At 47.4% G+C, this 18,671-nt stretch overlaps 1 protein-coding gene across 1 annotated transcript in view; it reads left to right on the top strand.

Moving 5' to 3' along the window:
- ZHX2 (zinc fingers and homeoboxes 2) overlaps positions 1-11,814 on the top strand; it is a 73,856-nt gene extending 62,042 nt beyond the window's left edge. The window contains exon 3 of the mRNA XM_066265741.1: positions 10,493-11,814. Coding sequence (XP_066121838.1) covers positions 10,493-10,519 — 27 coding nt within the window. The 3' untranslated portion in view covers positions 10,520-11,814. The remainder of the gene's footprint in view (positions 1-10,492) is intronic.
- The last annotated feature ends 6,857 nt before the right edge of the window (positions 11,815-18,671 follow it).

Here is an 18,671-nt window from a genome sequence, read left to right as displayed (position 1 = left end):
TTCAGTTAACGACCAGGAAGGCAAACTGAAAGAAACGCCGATGGTCTATAGCTGGCAAAGCTATTCTGAACTAATTGTATTTGCTGAGTGTGAGTATAAAGAGGCGAAGTGCCCCTGTATCCCAGAGTGAGCTTGGGGGGTGCTTCCAGATGCCCATCACTGAGTGGGAAGTTGTCTGGTGGTGGCAGCTACCCAGAGGTGCCTGTGTTATAAAGTATGTTACTTTAACCCACAGGTTACATAGAGACACCAAGGCAAGATACAGAAGAAATATTAGGAGATTTATTAATAAGCCAGCTACATATGACTTACACGGGGTATAGCTAACCCAAATCGTGCAGCCTTGATTATAGTCCTGAGGTTGGTTATATAGACATGATCACATACTGGTTGGGGGGGGGGGAAGGAAGGGGGAGCATGATACAAAAGTCATTTACTGATAAGCTTACAACATTTATCTATAGGATCTATTAAAAGGAAAAACATTCCTACACACTAAGACTACAAGATAACACAGTAGTGATAAATGTTTTACATACCCAACACAGTAGTGGTAAATGCTGTTTTACATATCAAAGACATTCCCAAATCTTCCAGGGTTTACATTTATCCTTGTTACCACAACAGTGAAAAGCTTTAGCTTAGGATAAGGAGAGAAGCTAAATGATGAAATTACCTTTGCTAAAAAGTGTTGCTTTAGTTTACAAGTTTTATACATATAAAGAATTCCAAAAAGGATGATTATTAGAAAGCATATAAAATGTTACAGAATGCAGGTTTTTCAAGCAAGGGGAGCGGGCTCGTGATCCCTTTGTCTAGAGGTATAGGTCACTCTCAGGACTCCAGGAGGGGAGGAAGAGTTAGAATCAGTGTAGGAATTCCTAATTAAAATATGTAAACATTGTCTCCTAAAAGTTCTTAAGGAAGTGGAAGAGGAAGTTTTCAGATAATTTTTATCTTCTTTGCTGTTTAGCAAGTGGCCCTAGTCTTTCCAGAGAACTATAGTTAAACTATGATTAGTTACTAACTTTTGCCTCTTTAATCTCTTTCTCTGGGTATTTTTCTTTTCAGAAAGGAGGGTTAAGGGGGCCTGACTCTTCCTTTTAAGATACTAATGTTAACAATTTTTGCAATTCTTTGGCACCTTATCACACCTGCAGCCACCTGTCCCCATCCCTTCTCTCCCAAGCTACCACCACCAACTATTGAAAACGCCCACCATGTCAGATGCCACTAGGCCTGACCCTCACCTGAGGCCCAAGGAAGGCAGAAGACGAAGCAAGCTAAACCATGAAGAAACACTTTGGAGAGAATGGGAAGAGGGATGGAAGGGTAGAGCGGGGCCTCCTGGGTAGCAGAGGCTGAGTGAGGTGCTCTGGCCACAGATGGTCTTATTCAATTCCCTTGGTGACCCTGAGAGATAAGTTCTCTATATTTTTATAAGCCTAGAAACTAAGACTCAGAAACCAAGGACCGTTCCCCCACCCCCCAGCCAGCACCTTGGTTTCACTCCAGAGCCTCACACTTTCTGCTGTCATCTCCGCCTCCTTCTTCCTGACACGTGCTCCCCATTTCTGGTTGAAGCCCCAGTGGCGGGGGGTGGGGGGGTGGGAGGAATTCTGAGGGTTTTGGGCGCTGACTCTTGAATTAACATTAGATAACTCGGAGATGTAAGAACTAGCTGTCTCCCTAAAGAACCAGAAACACCCCGGAACCCTTTTGTATGTTTACATACAGCAGATGCCAGTAGGGTGCACTGTAAAATATTCCTAAGCATGGTGCTCAGATCCACTCGACACCAGGTGCCGTCTGTTACCCGTGTTGACTTCCTGGTATCTTGGAGATGCTATCGCATTCAGGAAGGGGCTACGGTCAGCCCTGGTGGTGGCGTCCTGGACCTTCTAACTTAGAGAGGAGAAAACGACTTTCCAAATTTCTTCACAGCTTTTATTAACTGAACACATGGGTTCTTTTTTTTTTTTTTAATTTTTTTAAATTTATTTTAGAGAGGAGATACAGACAGACAGACAGAAAGGAGGAACAGGAAGCATCAACTCCCATATGTGCCTTGACCAGGCAAGCCCAGGGTTTTGAACCGGCGACCTCAGTGTTTCCAGGTCGACACTTTATCCACTGCGCCACCACAGGTCCGGCAGTTCTTTGAAATTTATAAACCTTCAGTGATGCCTTTATTTGAATACATCTTTATTTAGGAAACAGCAGTTGAGCTCAGTTGTTCCACATATGATAATGCTGAAAAGAATGCATGGTTTCAACTTCATAAAAGGTGTTATGTGCTGCACATAGGTGAGAGACAGGAAACTCGGGTGAGCAGCTGAGAGCTGACTCTTGGGGTGGGGGTGGGGTTCTTCTACAGGAGTTAGGTGTCCCCCCTGACCAGTTCCTCTGACTGCTACTGCTCCTCTTTGCAAGGTTCATGTTAGTGTTTGACTTAGTCCAAGTTCAGCTCGGCCCTGAAGCTAGACATAGAGATAAGACTCCTTCCCAAGCCTTGAATTGTGCTGTCTCAATTTAGTCTCTGGGTCCAAACCATTACCGAGCCACCCATGGAGAGATCTGCCCTGATGGTTGGTCAGATGGGATGTTCCAACAGGACTACTCCTAAGTTTCTAATTGTTTGCATATGCTCGTGCTCAGCATGCTTCTAAGCACGTCTGTTAAGTCATTTGAACCTCAAGGCAATGCTAGGAGCTAGGCACGGCCCATTTCACAGAGGGCAAAACTGAGGCTCAGCCAGGTTTGCCCAGGGTTCCTCCGCCAGTAGCTGGTGGAGGCTAGCGGCCATCCTCTCACCGGTCAGGCTAGTGCCCGCCCCGGCCACCGTGGACCACTGCCTCTCCAACAGTGACGCCACCAACACCACCCAGCAAACCAGTGGAACATGGTCATTTCTTCATTCTGTGTGGGAGTGGAGATGAAGACACAACCAGCCCTTCTGTGCTACCTCCTGATTTCTGACAATTCCCATCTCCTGATAATTAGGGATGGCTTTGAGGAAGAGACAAATTTTGTGAAATGTCAGGGGGGAAAAATATTTTTCATAGTTCAGCTTGCTTAAAATGCTCAAGGCTGCCAAGTATTGTATCCTGGCTACGATTCAGGATCCGGGATATGTACGCAGCCACAGTCTGTTCGGATCCGCTGTCCAAATCCAGATATTTGAATGGATGGATGCATGGATGGATAAAAATGTTCTAATTGTCTGTTTCCCTGTCTCTCCTCCACAGACCCTTGAAGGCAGGGACCACAGTCCATTAATTTCTGAATCCCCAGTGCCTGACTCAGAGCAGATGCTCAGTAACAGTTTATTGAACCAACCTAAGAATTAACAAAGATGGTTAGCTTTCAGTTACCCATCTTTTCGCTTCTCGTTTTTCCCATCACTCGTTGGCCCCATTAGATGACAGCAGTCAGAGGAGAGGAGTTGGGAACAGTTCGCCTTCCATGGGTCTGAGCAGCTTGAGGGAAAGGTCCGTTGGAGACTGGGTCACTGGATATTTACCGGGCGATGCTTCTCGGGGACTGCACAGTATAGCCTCACTGCCCTGGTTCCCATTGGACAGTTGACAGATATCACTTCTGTCTGCTTGATGCGGCAGCTTCTCACACCAGGAATCCTCACTGTGCTTTGGGCAGCTGTAGTGACTCTGGAATCCTGAGACCTAAGCCCCTCATTGTTCAGAGGAAGGATGGGGGGGTGGGGCAAGGAGAGAAGGAACTGGTCCAGCCACAGGACATTCGTGATAAGTGGCTTGGCTCACTCATCCAGCAAGTGTTTACGGACTGCTTGCAGAGTGCCAGACGCCCGGAGGCAGGGGGCCAGCGTGCCCACCCCCACCCCGCACAGAGCCCCTGCTCCAATGGGAAATGAAGAGTTCATCACTCTTTAATCAAACAAAAAGTTACTAACTACCCTCCCAGTCAAATGTTTGGAAGGAAACATTCATGGTGCTGGAAAAATATAGAATAGGGGAATTTGACCTGATTTAAGGGGTGAGGGAAGACTTCTCTAAACAGGTCCTAGATGACCTGAAATCTAAAAGGTTAAGTAGAAGTTGGCTGGAAGAAGGAAGGGGCCGAGCATTTTCAGGCAGAAGGAACAACATAAGCAAAGGCCCTGAGGCCACAGGGAACTTAACACACCAGGAGATCTTTGTGGTTGTGACTTGCCCAGGTTCCCACCTTCACAAAAGTGCAGGAACAATAGCTAATGTTAGGTAGACTCATACAGGATCAAATTTTCTCTTGAAACTCCTCTAACTCACCAACAAAGAAAACTGGATGCCATTCTGCGTGTACGATCCTATAGAGAAAGTTTAAGACCCTGTGGGATACTCAAGAAAGGAGCAAAAGGCCTGACCAGGCAGTGGCGCAGTGGATAGAGTGTCGGACTGGGATGCAGAGGACCCAGGTTCGAGACCCCGAGGTCGCCAGCTTGAGCGCGGGGTCATCTGGTTAGAGCAAAAAGCCCACCAGCTTGAACCCAAGGTTGCTGGCTCCAGCAAGGGGTTACTCGGTCTGCTGAAGGCCTGCGGTCAAGGCACATATGGGAGGGCAGTCAATGAACAACTAAGGTGTCACAATGTGCAACGAAAAATTAATGATTGATGCTTCTCATCTCTCTCCGTTCCTGTCTGTCTGTCCCTGTCTATCCCTCTCTCTGACTCACTTTCTGTGTCTGTAAAAAAATAAACAAAAAAAATTTTTTAAAAAAAAAAAAAAAGAAAGGAGCAAAAGGAAAGCCAGAGCCTCCCCAGACGGCTGCAGGAAAGAGCTTCTGTCCCATGCGCCCCAGCTGATCCAGGCCTGGTGCAGGGCGATTTGGGGTGGTATGGACTTTTCCCTGTCTGCAGGGAAATTGCTTAATCCCTCTCCGTGCCATCATATTTTCCTTATCTCAACTCTAATTAAATTCAGACCACCCCCCCTTTATGAGAGGCAGCCTGACTCAGAAGTACCATTGAGAGATAATAAATCGCTATCATGTGCTTGTTTTCCTTTCTCATGGAATACAGTGTTATTCTCTCCTGATTGGAAGGGCTTTGGGAAATCCCTGTGGGGAAAATGAAAGAGAAAGGGAACAGAATGCTCTCACGTGGGGAAAGAATTCTAATTGTTTCATGTTTCCCCAACAGGTAAAGTAATAGAGAAGTAGATCTCACTACAGAATTAGTTACTTTTTGACATTCCAAGTTGTCCCCGAGATAGAAGGGATGGCTGTGGGGGACAGTGGGTTCCCTGTCCTGGGCAGTGTTCAGGGAGAGGCTGGACATCCACTTGGCAGAAATGTCTGAATAGTGGCCATAAGGAAATTGGCCCGATGACCTTACAGTTTCCTCCCAAAGCTGAGACCTGCTGCTCTAAAGTCAGGTGACTCATTAGGTCGCTGGCTTTCTCCGTGGGGAATTTCTGTGGCCAATAGGTAAGAGCCCGGGTAGAAACCCAGGAGATTAGCAAGAGGCCACATAGTCAAAATCGCTGTGATAGTCTTAAAATAAAACAAAAACCTGAAACATGAACCTATCCTGAGTAGGCCAGACCCAGTGCAGGGAGAGCGTGGAAGGGGTCAGCAGTGACACCAAACAGAGGGAACCCATGGCATTGGGGACAAGGCCATTTGGGAGGTGGCCGCAAGCTGGGATTTGCTGTCCAGAGAAGGCGATAGGGCCCCGACACGGAGGAGCCGGCGCTGCCCAGACTCCTGGTGAGAGTGCCGCCCACCCACAGCCCGATTCCTGCCCAGGCCACACCCCCTGTGACAGGCGAGGGAGGATCCCGTCCAGCCAGGCCAAGGAGGTTTCCTCGGACATCGCGGATCTCTGCAAACCCCCCCAAAAAAGTATTCCCCTTTCTCCAAGTCACCCTTTGGTTTTGCAGTCTGTTTTTTCTTTATTAATTATTTTCTGTTTATTCTTTATTAATTACACTGGGAAACAAAATTTTTGTTGCATCCACAAAAACACTTGTTCTTACCTAATTTGAGTGTGCTGATCTCAAATCTGACATTAGTTTTTCTCTGTAAGCCACAGTTTTTTTGCAATTCAAGATTTTAGGTTTTCATCTTATTGTAAAATTTTCAACATTTAGTTTAACATAATGGAGTAGAATGTCTTCTTGGGCATCATCTTTGTGAAAATATAATAATTTCTATAATGCAGTAAATACACTAATACACTAAAAGATATTGCATCAAAATTTGTCTACAATTTTGAAATAGAACATATTAAAATACTTATTTTAATCATAAAATTTGCACTAAACTTATTTAAATTATATTCAGGCAAAAATTTGCATTTGTAGCTCTTGCGTTTGTGTACTTGTTGAGGACAATCTTGTTTGATGCTCCAGCAGTAGTCTGCTCATCACTAACAGCTCCAAGATTTTCGGGAAACTTATCAAGGTGACTGTTCAGGAAGTGAATCTTAATGCTCATGTTACATCCAATGTCGTGGAAAGCCAACAGCATCCTTTGAACCAGAAGTTCATAGTTTTCTGCTTTTTTGTTGCCAAGGAAATTCTTTGTAACTGCCACAAAAGACTGTCATGCTGCTTTCTCCTCCTTATTCATCTTCCTGGCAAATTCTTTGCCACGTATGAGGGTTCAAATTTGAGCTCCATCAAATACACCTGCTTTTATCTTCTCGAAAGACAAGGCAGGAAAAGCAGAAATAATATGTTGAAAGCATTCACTTTCTCTATTCAAAGCCTGAACAAACTGCTTCATTAAGCCAAGTTTGATGTGAAGTGGGGGAAAATGATCCTGTCTCAATTAACTACAGGTTCATTCACAATATTCTGCATCCCTACTTCCAGAGTTTCACGTTTCAGCCACTCCTTCTGTGTCCAGTGTTTCTCCTGAGCTCGGCTGTCCCACAAACACAGAAAGCAAGGATACTTCATGAAACCTCTGTTGTCCTAGCAGGAAATTTACCATTTTAAGATCCACACAAATGATCCAGTTATGCTCCTCATACTTTAGAAAGTCAAGGACAATTTTTATGTCATTCTTACTAAGTCCTTCAATTCGGGTTGGCTAAACTGCTGAGGGGTTAATGACTGCTTGGCATCAGAAGAAGACCGTTCAGATTCTACAACCATTTCTTCATGCATCTTATCAAAATACACTTGATCACCATGTTCACTTTCTTCATCCTTAGAAGAAATAAAACCATTGGAAACTAGAACCAGGAATGCCTCAGAGTGTGGGATAGGTTGTATTGCTGAAGGAATATTAGGATATGTGATCATATGCTGTTTTTTCTTGCCAATGCCCTTTGTATAGATAAGACAGAAGTAACAGTCACTGCTGTGGTCCTGAGGTTCACGCCAAACCATGGGGATACCAAAAGGCATTCCTTTGCATTTTCCTTTTGTCCAGTCATGAAGCATTTCCTCACAATTATGACACACAAGATGAGGAGCCCAATTCTTGTCTTGATCACCAAGGGGAACTTGAAAATAGGCAATATATGCACATGTCACAAATGATGAAATATTGCACCTTTGATGTTGATGTGTGTAACAGCCACATATATAACAGAAAGTGTCAGGACTATTCTTACATTTATGCCGACTCAAAGAAGCCATGATTCAATCTTAATACAAAATAAGAGGGTGTTTTTATCAGATAATAATTTTTTTACATTTAAAAACAAATACAATTATGTAAAAGTGATGTTTGTAAAACATTAATTGCCTTGTGGTTATGTTTGATCCAAGAGTCGTTGCTCTTTTACTCCAGTTTAAAAAACCAATGCACGCCATTAACTGTAACAAAAACAAATTAAAATTGCATAAAAACTAGAGCATGCACCAAAAAATGGATTTCAGATTTGCAGTCAGCGATGTAGAAATATATAGAAACAGTCCTAAAATCTCATGCAACAGAAAATGAAAAAGAAATTGTTCCCCAGTAGTTTTATTTATTTAATTTATGAATTAAAAGGGCCTTGTTCAGCAATTTTTCTTTATTAATGCATAGGGTTGGAGGACTATGCATGTTCACGTCCATAGAAATTACACAGGGAATCAGAAAAACATATGGCCGGATGGAGAAACGCCTTAATATTGAGGTTTAGCTTTTAAAAAAAGTGAGAGATTTTACCAAACCCTTGAAGACACAGGGTTCAGTTTCATTTATGAAAATGTGTATAGTCTCACACACACATGCGTACGCAGACAAACATGCATGCGCATGCACGCACACACACATGAGTTTGCTTACAGCTAAGGCCCCAATATACCCCTGGCCTCCCTCGAAGGAAAATGAAGCAATATTTCTGGAGCGCCCGCCTGCCATGCCCGGTGCGTCTGTAAGCCTCCCAGCAGCCCGTTGGGTATGAATTATGGGAGGGAGGCCAGGGCGTTTCACTGACCTCTGCACACAGCTAGGAGGTGGGCAGAGCCTAAATCCAGCTTTCTGGCTGGAGGGAGGGAGAACAGTAGCTGTCCACCCCCCCCCCCCAGACCTTACTTCCTGGAGCCTTGAGAACTAACTGTTCAGGGGGACATCGACCAGGGGCAGTCTCGTTCCCCAAGGCGGTGAAAGACCCTGCTTGCTGGGGAAGGGCCTGTTCCTTGGGGACACAAGAGGAGGTTGGCTCTGCTCCTGTACCTGCCCAGGGGGACGCGTGGCTGTGCACAGGCCCGCCAGACCCTGACTTTAAAGCAGATATGTAGCACGGTGGCCCCACACAGGGAGAGGCTGAGTGTGCAGGGCATGGGTTGGGTGTGGGGACGAGCATGTAACTCAGGGGTCCCCAAACTACGGCCCGCGGGCCGCATGTGGTCCTCTGAGGCCATTTATCCAGCCCCCGCCGCACTTCCAGAAGGGGCACCTCTTTCATTGGTGGTCAGTGAGAGGAGCACATTGACCATCTCATTAGCCAAAGGCAGGCCCATAGTTCCCATTGAAATACTGGTCAGTTTGATTTAAATTTACTTGTTCTTTATTTTAAATATTGTATTTGTTCCCATTTTGTTTTTTTACTTTAAAATAAGATATATGCAGTGTGTATAGGGATTTGTTCATAGTTTTTTTTTATAGTCCGGCCCTCCAACGGTCTGAGGGACAGTGAACTGGCCCCCTGTGTAAAAAGTTTGGGGACCCCTGATGTAACTGGTCTGGCCAAGATGGACTCTTAAGATACTGAAGATTAAGACTTCAACAGTCTTTTTTTTTTTTTTTTTTTGGTAGGGGCGCACAGTTCAATTCATAACAGGGTCCTGGAACTATTTCTATCACTTCGGAGTATCTAAGAATCAAACATTTCCCTGTTCTGACTTTTAATAAATACTGTTCATTTGTTAAGAGTGCCGGCTCTGGAGATGGCCCGGGTTTGAATCCTGGCCCTGCCATTTACTAACTGTGCAATTTAGGGCAAGTTATTTAGCCTCTGTGCTCAGTTTCCTCACCTGCAAAATGGGAATATTAATAATACCAACAAGGCCCTGGCCGGTTGGCTCAGTGGTAGAGCGTTGGCCTGGCGTGCAGAAGTCCCGGGTTCGATTCCCGGCCAGGGCACACAGGAGAAGTGCCCATCTGCTTCTCCACCCCTCCCCTTCTCCTTCCTCTCTGTCTCTCTCTTCCCTTCCCGCAGCCAAGGCTCCATTGGAGCAAAGTTGGCCCGTGCGCTGATGATGGCTCTGAAGCCTCTGCCTCAGGCGCTAGAATGGCTCTGGTTGCAACAGAGCAACGCCCCCTGGTGGGCATGCCGGGTGGATCCCAGTCGGGTGCGTGTGGGAGTCTGACTGCTTCCCCGTTTCCAACTTTAGAAAAATACAAAAATAATAATAATACCAACAACACCACTGAGGGTTGATAGAAACATTAAACCAAAAACACACTTGAAATGGCCCATCTTATCATGGTTACTATTACCATATATATCCTACCATATTTGGAAAAACTCCATCTAACAAAAACAATGAAAGCACATACAAGACTTACTGTGTCCTAGGCCCTATTCCAAATGCTGGTGCCTGTCCCTACCTAGTTAATCACAACAGCTCAATAAGATGGGTGCTATTATCATTGACGGTTTACAGAAGCAAAAACGTCCCTCCCGGCCAGAACAAGCCGCATGTGTTCAGCGTCCAGGCCAGTAAGTGTCTGATTCCGGAGTCTTTTAGGAGCCCCTGTGACCGGCTGCCTCCACAGGAACAATAAAGGAGTCTGGCGGTGATGAAAAGAAATCACAAGTCACCTCCTTCGTTTCCCGAGAAAGCCATCCTGTGTTCCAAAATCTGATTCTGGAGGCACTTGCCATGATCGTGCTCAGGAAACACTTCAAAACAGGCCCCAAGCTTGAAGGGCTTTGCCTCTGCTCTGGTCTGCGCCTTGTCCCCTCCCCCACCCACCCCTGCCCCATGGCTTTGGAAAGAGTTGTTCCTGGGAAGCCAGCGAGAGGCAACCCCTGCCGCCCTCCATCTCCCTGACCTCTCCTCTCTCTGGTTTTGTGCCCTCTTCTAGGGAAGTCGGTCAGAACGGCAGTGCTGATGAAGGGGCCGCTCCATCTCGGAAGAAAGAAGAGAACTTCCCTCCCAGGCCCGCGATGGGCCACCGGGTCAGAGACTCCGAGCGGAACCGCTCCGCGGGCCTGTCCCCTGCGGGGCCCAAACACCCAGCGACTTTCACAGGCGCCGCCCAGGGGACCGGTGGGGATTGTTCTTCGTGCCAAAGTCCTACTACTGCGTTTTCAATGGGTCCTTGTAAATAGTTTGCTCCTCTGCCCGGCCCTCCGCCTCTTCCTCTACTGGAACCAATTTGTACAATGTGGGGATTTTGCTACCTTTTTAATCGAGGGCAATTTCATCTCCAGCACTGCCACCATCCGAAGGCTTTCTTTCCAGGAGGGGTGGACTGATCACGCGTGCTTTCTGTTTCGGTTTTTTTTCCTTTCTTTCTTCCTTTTTTATTATTATTTTATTAATTTGGGGGAGGGGTCATGTTAGCATTAGTGCCATTATTAGCTACTGGATTTTAGGTAGGGAGAGTTCATTTTGAAAGGTAGTTTGAAATCGGGGAGATTTCTTGGGAAGAAGTCATCAGTCTCAGGTTGGAGAGGTAGTTTGAAATCGGGGAGATTTCTTGGGAAGAAGTCATCAGTCTCAGGTTGGAGAGAATTTACTGACGGCAGATATTCCACATCAAATCCACGCCCACCTCTCGCCCCAGCAGCCTGCCGGGTGCCCCCGTAGCCGCGCACAAGGCTTTCTGGCCGGCCTTTTGCAGGGCTGTCTTCTCACTGGCCTGGCCTCTCAGTCAGACCTTGGGCCCGACCAGCCCCAGGAGACTGGGGAACAGGTGGCTGACCTTTTTTAGATACCCACAGAAAGGGCTCCCACAGTCATTAGTATTGTCGTTACTTTTATGAAATCAAAACAGATCTTCCCATCTAGATAGTACAGAGATGAACTGCTTTGGTTTTCGTTTCTCTTCCTAACTGCCTTTTTTTTTCCAGTGTGGTATTTGACAAGATTTCCAGCTTGAAGCCTCACCATGAGTTGACTTTTTTTGTTGATGTGTTTGTTTTGGGCCAATTTTAGATTCCTGAGTGCACTTTTTGCTCCCTCCGCAGTTAGTCCTAACTTTAAAGAAGAAGAACCAAGAAATGTATCTGGTGTAAATGTTGCAATATGAATAGTATTTGCAAACCCACCCCGCCCCTCCATTTGAGTACACGGCACAAACAAAATGCTAGGGGGTTTGGAAAAAAAAGAAACAATTTTTCTAACTTGTTGCTCATTTGTTGTAACTCAATAAAGCAGAGACTAAACATTTTTATAACCTTTTCCTCTGCCCTTGGTTCCTCATTTCTATCTGGCTCCCAGGACACGGTCAGAGGGTTCCAACCCTCCACCACCTGTTTCAAAGCCATCCTGACCATAGTTGTCATTTTCCATCTTGGGGAGGTTGAACATCACAAGTTGGAAGTTTAAAAACATGGTCAATGTTGATGTGCGAATCACTGTCATATCTTTTTGGCACAAAATAAGTTAAGCGACGGGCCCTCGCTTCTCCATGGTCTTTACAAATAGATTCATAGCATAGTGCAGAGTGGGAGTAAGACCCGCAAGCCACGCCCAGCCCACTGCTTACTCTCAGGTGGCCTCAGGTAAGTCACTTCCGTCCCCAGGCTGCTGGTGGCTGGGGACTACCTTCTCTCCAAGAAGGCCAGCTTTTGTGTCTCTGCTCGGGTGAGCTGTAAAGAGCCGCCGCGGACCAGCACGGCTCCTAATTCTGGGTTTTAAGTGAGAACGGTGCAGAATTAAGAAAACAGATTTATTGGCCCTGGCCGGTTGGCTCAGTGGTAGAGCGTCAGCCTGGCTTGAAGTCCCGGGTTCGATTCCCGGCCAGGGCACACAGGAGAAACGCCCATCTGCTTCTCCACCCCTCCCCCTCTCCTTCCTCTCTCTCTCTTCCCCTCCCGCAGCCAGGGCTCCATTGGAGCAAAGATGGCCCGGAAGCTAATGATGGCTCTGTGGCCTCTGCCTCAGGCACTAGAGTGGCTCTGGTCGCAGCATAGCGACGCCCAGGATGGGCAGAGCATCGCCCTCCCCCTGGTGGGCAGAGCATCGCCCCTGGTGGGCGTGCTGGGTAGATCCCGGTCGGGTGCATGCGGGAGTCTGTCTGACTGTCTCTCCTCGTTTCCAGCTTCAGAAAAATACAAAAAAAAAAAAAAAAGAAAACAGACATTAAGAAAAAAGGATGGGATCGGGAGGACTCTTCAATGCTGATGGCAATATCTGAGTGCCCCATAGCCCCAGTTTGCTTGGTTATATAGCCATATGCAAATCAAGGAAGTCCTTGATACAAAGTTACCCATCGGAGGCTAAAAACAGGAACTCTCCCAAGGCATAAACAGGAATCCACCCACCATGCATAAGTGAAATCAACCAACATCTGAACAAACAAAGAGTAAGAGGAAGGGCATGTAAATTGCTTCCAGCAACTTAAGCAAGCAAGTGAAGTGGGTGCAAATACTCAGCATCATAGCCAATGTGGAGGTGGAGGGGGGAGAACTTAGCCTTTTGCTAAGTTTCAAATCTACAAAGGCTTTTTGCCATTTATGGTCCACAACAAGGAGCACGGGTGACACTTAGCAAGCCCAGTGGTTTTAAAACCTGAGCAGGAACCATAATTAGCCTGGTTAAGGTTTCTGAATCCACACGTCTGAGTGGGACCCGAGCATGTGCATTGCTAACAAGTTCTCCGGTGGGGCTGATGCCGCTGGTGCAGGTACCCCGCTCTGGGGATCTCTGGTTTCGTTTTACAGGGACTCACAGACTTCTGGCCAGTTTATCTAAACTAGGGGTGTGTGAAAAGCAATCATGAGCATATTCTCCAGAGAAGAGAAAGGACCTTTCTTCCCTCCCCCACCCCCCACCTCCCCCAAATACGGAAACACTGAAAAATCAGTGATTCGGAAGAGGCTGGTCTTCCCTGGAAGATGTCCTCCATATTGAGGTCAAGTGCAGTTGTAATGTGAGGGAGTACTGGGCCTTGGCTTAGAACCCCTGCCTTAAGCAGCCATGTCGTGGGCTCCAGTCATCTCTTCCCCCAGACCTCCTTCACCCCTCCCCCTCTCTCCATCCCTCGGTCCCCTGCATGCCCCTGGTCATTGGCATACTCAGGATGCAGGAATGCCTTCTACCTGGTGGAATTTGCTCTCTGCACCCCTTCCCACCTCGAAGCTCATGCTGCAGGTGCCACACTTCACCTGGACCACGGCAAGAGCACCTGGGCTTTCTGTGCAAATGTCACCTCCCGTCTGGGACTTCCTATCTGCAGGACCAGAATAAGGTTAAAGTGAGTAAGGCTTTAGGGAGCCAAGGTAACGCAAGTGCCAGCCCTGCGCTTACAAAACCCTGAGAGTAGGCACGCCCTTCAGTCTTGTGCCTTAGATGCCGCACTCGCCTTACCCGAGCCCTGGCCCTCCCATCAGGTAGGGCTGTGTTTTCTTCCATCGTGCCTTTCACAGCATGTTATATCTGTTTGTTCACTGTCTTTTTCATCCACTATACTGCGGGATCCACAAGAGCAAGGACTGTGTCCATCTTATTCCCTTTCCCACATCCTCTGTGCTGACATAGTGTTGGGTGCATAGTAGATGCTCCATAGAGTGGGTAGATGAGGGATGGATGGATGGATGATGGATGGATAGATGAAAGATAAATAGATGGATAGATGGATAGATGGATGGATGGATGGATGGATGGATGGGTGATAGTTGGATGGATGGATGAAGAATACCAGCTCTGTAGTAAGAAAAATCTGGGTTTGAATCTTAGCTCTACTGCTGATGAGCTGGGTGATCTTGTGACATTTACTTAACTTTTTCAGCTCCCTAGTTCCTCATCTGAAACCTGGAGGTACAGACCTTTGCCACAGGTCCAGTGTGACGATTAACTGAGTTCATGAATGCAAAGAGCCCAGCACTCAGTAGGTACTACACACACACACACACACACACACACACACCCACTGCTCTGACTGCATCTGGCCAGGCAGTGTGATGGCTGTGCCCTTCCATGCCCAGATGGCATGCTTGTGAGAGGAGGGCAGGCAGGAGGAAGCTGGATGCAGGTCTGGGAGAGGACACTCCACCTGTGCCTCTGGCTTCGGAGCCTATGCGTCATGCTATTTATCACCCATGCAGTCCGCTTGCTACTCTCAAGCAATTTGAATCAATTCTTCCAGCAAGGCAGTGTGCAATGCTATCAAATGCCTAAAGAAAGCAAAGGGAAAACCTCGCCAGATCGCTTTTGATTTTAATGTGTGTACCAAAGAGACCTTGATCATTGGTTGCAGTGAAAACACACAGGGACGGTTTTGCTCTTGAAACCACCCAGCAAATAAATATTCCAAGCTATCGTTTCTCCGTGTGAAATGATGAAAGGGCGGCAGAAACCAGGGGGATTTACAGGGGACTAGCTGGGTGGGATTCTTCATGAGGCGGAAGACAGCAGGGGGCCGAGTGGACATCACTGGTGTGGTCTGCCCGTTTCTCTCTGCACCACCGTCCCTTCCTTTGGGATGCACATGTTTCTCCTTCCATTCATCTGGGTCCAGGTTCTGCCCATGACAGTGTCCTACCCACCTCCCCCAGGGCAAGCCGTGACACTGCAGCCCCGGCACAGTGTGATGCTGGGGCAGGCAGAAGCTGAAGGGAGCCTGGCACAGTGTGACGCTGGGGCAGGCAGAAGCTGAAGGGAAGAGCTCCCTGCCCCATGTAGATGGCGGAGGTGATAATATTAGCCTGGAGCCACCTGCCAAAGCCCTGCCACAGAGAGTCTGTATGTAGAGAAAATGAGTGAGGACAAAAATTCAAGAGAAGGGGCAAAGGGGCAATGAAAGGAGAAAGAGATGGTTGATGATGATGGTGATGATGGTGATGATGGTGATGGTGGTGATGGTGATGATGATAGTGATGATGGTGATAATGGTGATGATGGTGATGGTGATGGTGATGGTGATGATAGTGATGATGGTGATGATGGTGATGATGATGTGATGGTGGTGGTGATGATGGTGGAGATGATGGTGATCATGGTGATGATGATAGTGATGATGGTGCTGATGGTGATTATAGTTATGATGGTGATGATGATGGTGATTATAGTTATGATGGTGATGATGATGGTGATGGTGGTGATGATGGTGATGATGGTGATGATTACAGTGATGATGATGGAGGGGGAGGGGGAAGGACGACAATGGCAACATCACTGTAGTCCCTGACCCTGTCCATCTCCCTATCTTTCCTGTTTCATAAAAATTCACACACTTCTATTTTTATTTGAGCTATAAACCCTTTGCATTGGGTTTCTCTCACTAGAAACTCGGTTCTGATGGGCCAATGAGGTTATGAGATAGAAACCAAAGGAAAGAAAAGAAATGTAAGTAGCACGCGGGGCTAGTGGCTACCAGCTGGAGCTCGTCTCCAAGCCCTTTCTACCCAGAGTGGGCTCCTGGGCCCAGCAGCACCAGCAGCTTCTCCACCCCCACCCCGACCTGTTCTATCAGGATCTGCAATTGGACACCATCCCCAGGTGACTCACAAGTTCATGCAAGTTTATCAAACCCTGTTCTGAAGGAATTGAACAGCTCCTTCCAGTCCTTCTCCAGCACACTGAGGGGGGTGGAGAAAGAGGGAGGAACGGTGGGGAGCTGAGAATACACCACAGAGCCTGTTGTCAGAGGGTAGACCAGTGCTCTGGGGAGCAGGGAGGCAGAGGCAGGGACAGGACCGAGAGACACACGATACCCCAGCGGTGGCTGCACCTGTCCTTCCAAGCCACCTGGTGCACAGCCCCTTCCAGTCAACAGCTCTAGAAATGACAGTGCTCAGTGGCCTGCCACAAGATAGTCTAGAGAGAACCAGGAGCATCGAGGTCAGTTCCCTCCTGCCAATTCTTGAGCGCGCCTGTCGGAAGCACCAAGCGCCCGTTGGAAGCGCCAAGCGCCCGTCGGAAGCGCCGCACAGCGGGATGCCTGTATACACCACAGCAGAGGTGCCGTGGTTGCGGGAGACAGGTGGGCGTGTTGATCAATAAAAGTGAATAAAAAAGACTTCTGTTCACACTCCAGGACGTGTTGCCAGCCAGGTATTGTCAAGTATAGGAGGCACATTGCCCTGACTTTGAGGAAGAGGGGGATGACGGTGTCCACCATTAGCAACTCCAACACCTGCACCCAGAACAAGCCCTGGGGCCTTACAGTCTGCCTCAGTCTGCTCCGTGCAGGAAGGAGACAGGACACTTACACTGGGTAATTTGGGGGGAATGTATGAAAAGAACTGTTTACAAAGGAGTGGGCAGAGTTTGGGGAAACCACCAAGGTGCGGGGTCAAGAATTGGGCAATTACTGGAACCTGTAAGAGGAGAGGTGTCCCAAGTGGGACAAGAGATGCAACCTTCAGTAAACCACGGTGACCCAGAAGGGAGGGAGTCAGGGACTGATATCCTGACATGATTCTCCTTCTTTCCTCTGCCCTCCTGCTACTGCCTCCCAATGGCCAAGCCCAGCCGGAAGTCAGGCAAGGGGATCTGGTGATCCAGTCCATCAGGATCTGCCTCCTAGAACACCGAGCAGTTGGGGTAAGGGCAGAGGGGAAAACAGATGGTCCAGCACACAGATCCATCTATGGCCTGGACCAAAATGGCAAATACACACCAAGCGCGCCATAGCCACATCCACGGGAGACATTAATAGTCAATCAAAGGATTGTTTCCTGCTGGGCTAGGCCAAGTCTTCAAACTACTTAATGCAGAGCTCCACCTTGAGTCTATTAACCTCGGAACATGAGACAAAATAAGTGGTGAGTGCCATTGGTGGCCTAGGTAATAACCACCCCCTCATCTTCCTCTCTAATAGAGCCAGTAACGTGTCCCAGCTCCAGATGCGAAAGTCCATTTTCCTGGTAGCTAGGGGTGGCTAATGAGACCTAACACAGGTGACCACTGCATAGCTGGTCCCACTCTCCTTCCTCCCTTCCCACCTTGTATGCACTGGTGATCTTCCCACGAAGTCCCTGATGGCTTTACCAAGGCCCCTAAACCAGTGCCACATCTGAAGTTTTCAAACGTCTTGACATGTGAGAAAAGTAGACCCCTACTTGTTCAACCCACCACCCACTGGATGTGTCTGATGCTGGCAATCAAATGCTCTCCTAAGTGACACAAAACCCATGTACCACCCTTGGGCTAAATAGATATGAATCCTTTCACTCAATGCACATGTTTATCTATCCTTGCACTAGTTGCCAAGAATAGAAACAAATTAGGCATAGTCTGTTCCCTCCTCAAGGAGACTTGATCTATGTTTCAAAGGATGAGTAGGAGTTTGCCAAGTGGATAAATCAGAGGAAGGCACAAGAAGCAGAAATGAAAGAGTTTCTAAAGTAAGCAGGAGGAATCCAACAAGCAATCTGTGATGGGTAACAAAAGAAGAAACCATCGGATCTGAACAGCCAGTTTTAAAAAACAACCAGTCACCTTAGTTCAAATCCAGCCAGGAGAAAAAAGAAAAGAGAAGAAAATATTATCTACTTGGAAAGAACCTAAAAAACAGCCAGAGACTTATGCTATTTGCTTGTATGATGGGAAATCAAAAAGTGGTTTGGGATTTCCCAAAACAAGCAAAATCTTATATAAAACAGATGCAAAGTGAAACAAAACATATTCAAGATCTTGCACCTCATCGCTGAATTCGGGGCCCTAGCTCCCCGAGAGACCAGTTCCTAGACATTTTCTGGAGGCAGCAGAGAAGGCCAGCGGCGGAGGGGCTGAAGGAGCAGAGAGATCTGAGGGGAAAGGTCAGATCAATGCACGTAAGAAAGATGGAGAGAGCAAAGAGCGGACAGGACATGCGGCCATGCAAGGTCCTTCTGGAAAGGTGACGGGAAAAATCAAAATTCCATTTTCATCACGTTTTGGCTTTTTCGGACTGTGCTTTCATAACTGGTTCTCGGCTGGGCCGTGAGGGCCACAGCTCCAGCAGGGTGGCTGGCATGAGCCAGCTGTCTCAGGAAATGTGAGATGAAACTGAAAAACTGACGAAAGCGCATCCTGCTATTAATAGGTTGAGACTCATTTCATTACCCGTTTCCACGGACTGTACTCGCCTTCACGTTTGCCCATGCTGTTCT

The sequence above is a fragment of the Saccopteryx bilineata genome, chromosome 3, assembly GCF_036850765.1.
Source record: "Saccopteryx bilineata isolate mSacBil1 chromosome 3, mSacBil1_pri_phased_curated, whole genome shotgun sequence".
Taxonomy (NCBI): Eukaryota; Metazoa; Chordata; class Mammalia; order Chiroptera; family Emballonuridae; genus Saccopteryx; species Saccopteryx bilineata.
Note: the sequence above shows the minus strand (reverse complement) of the source record. Positions and strands in the feature narration are given on the sequence as shown.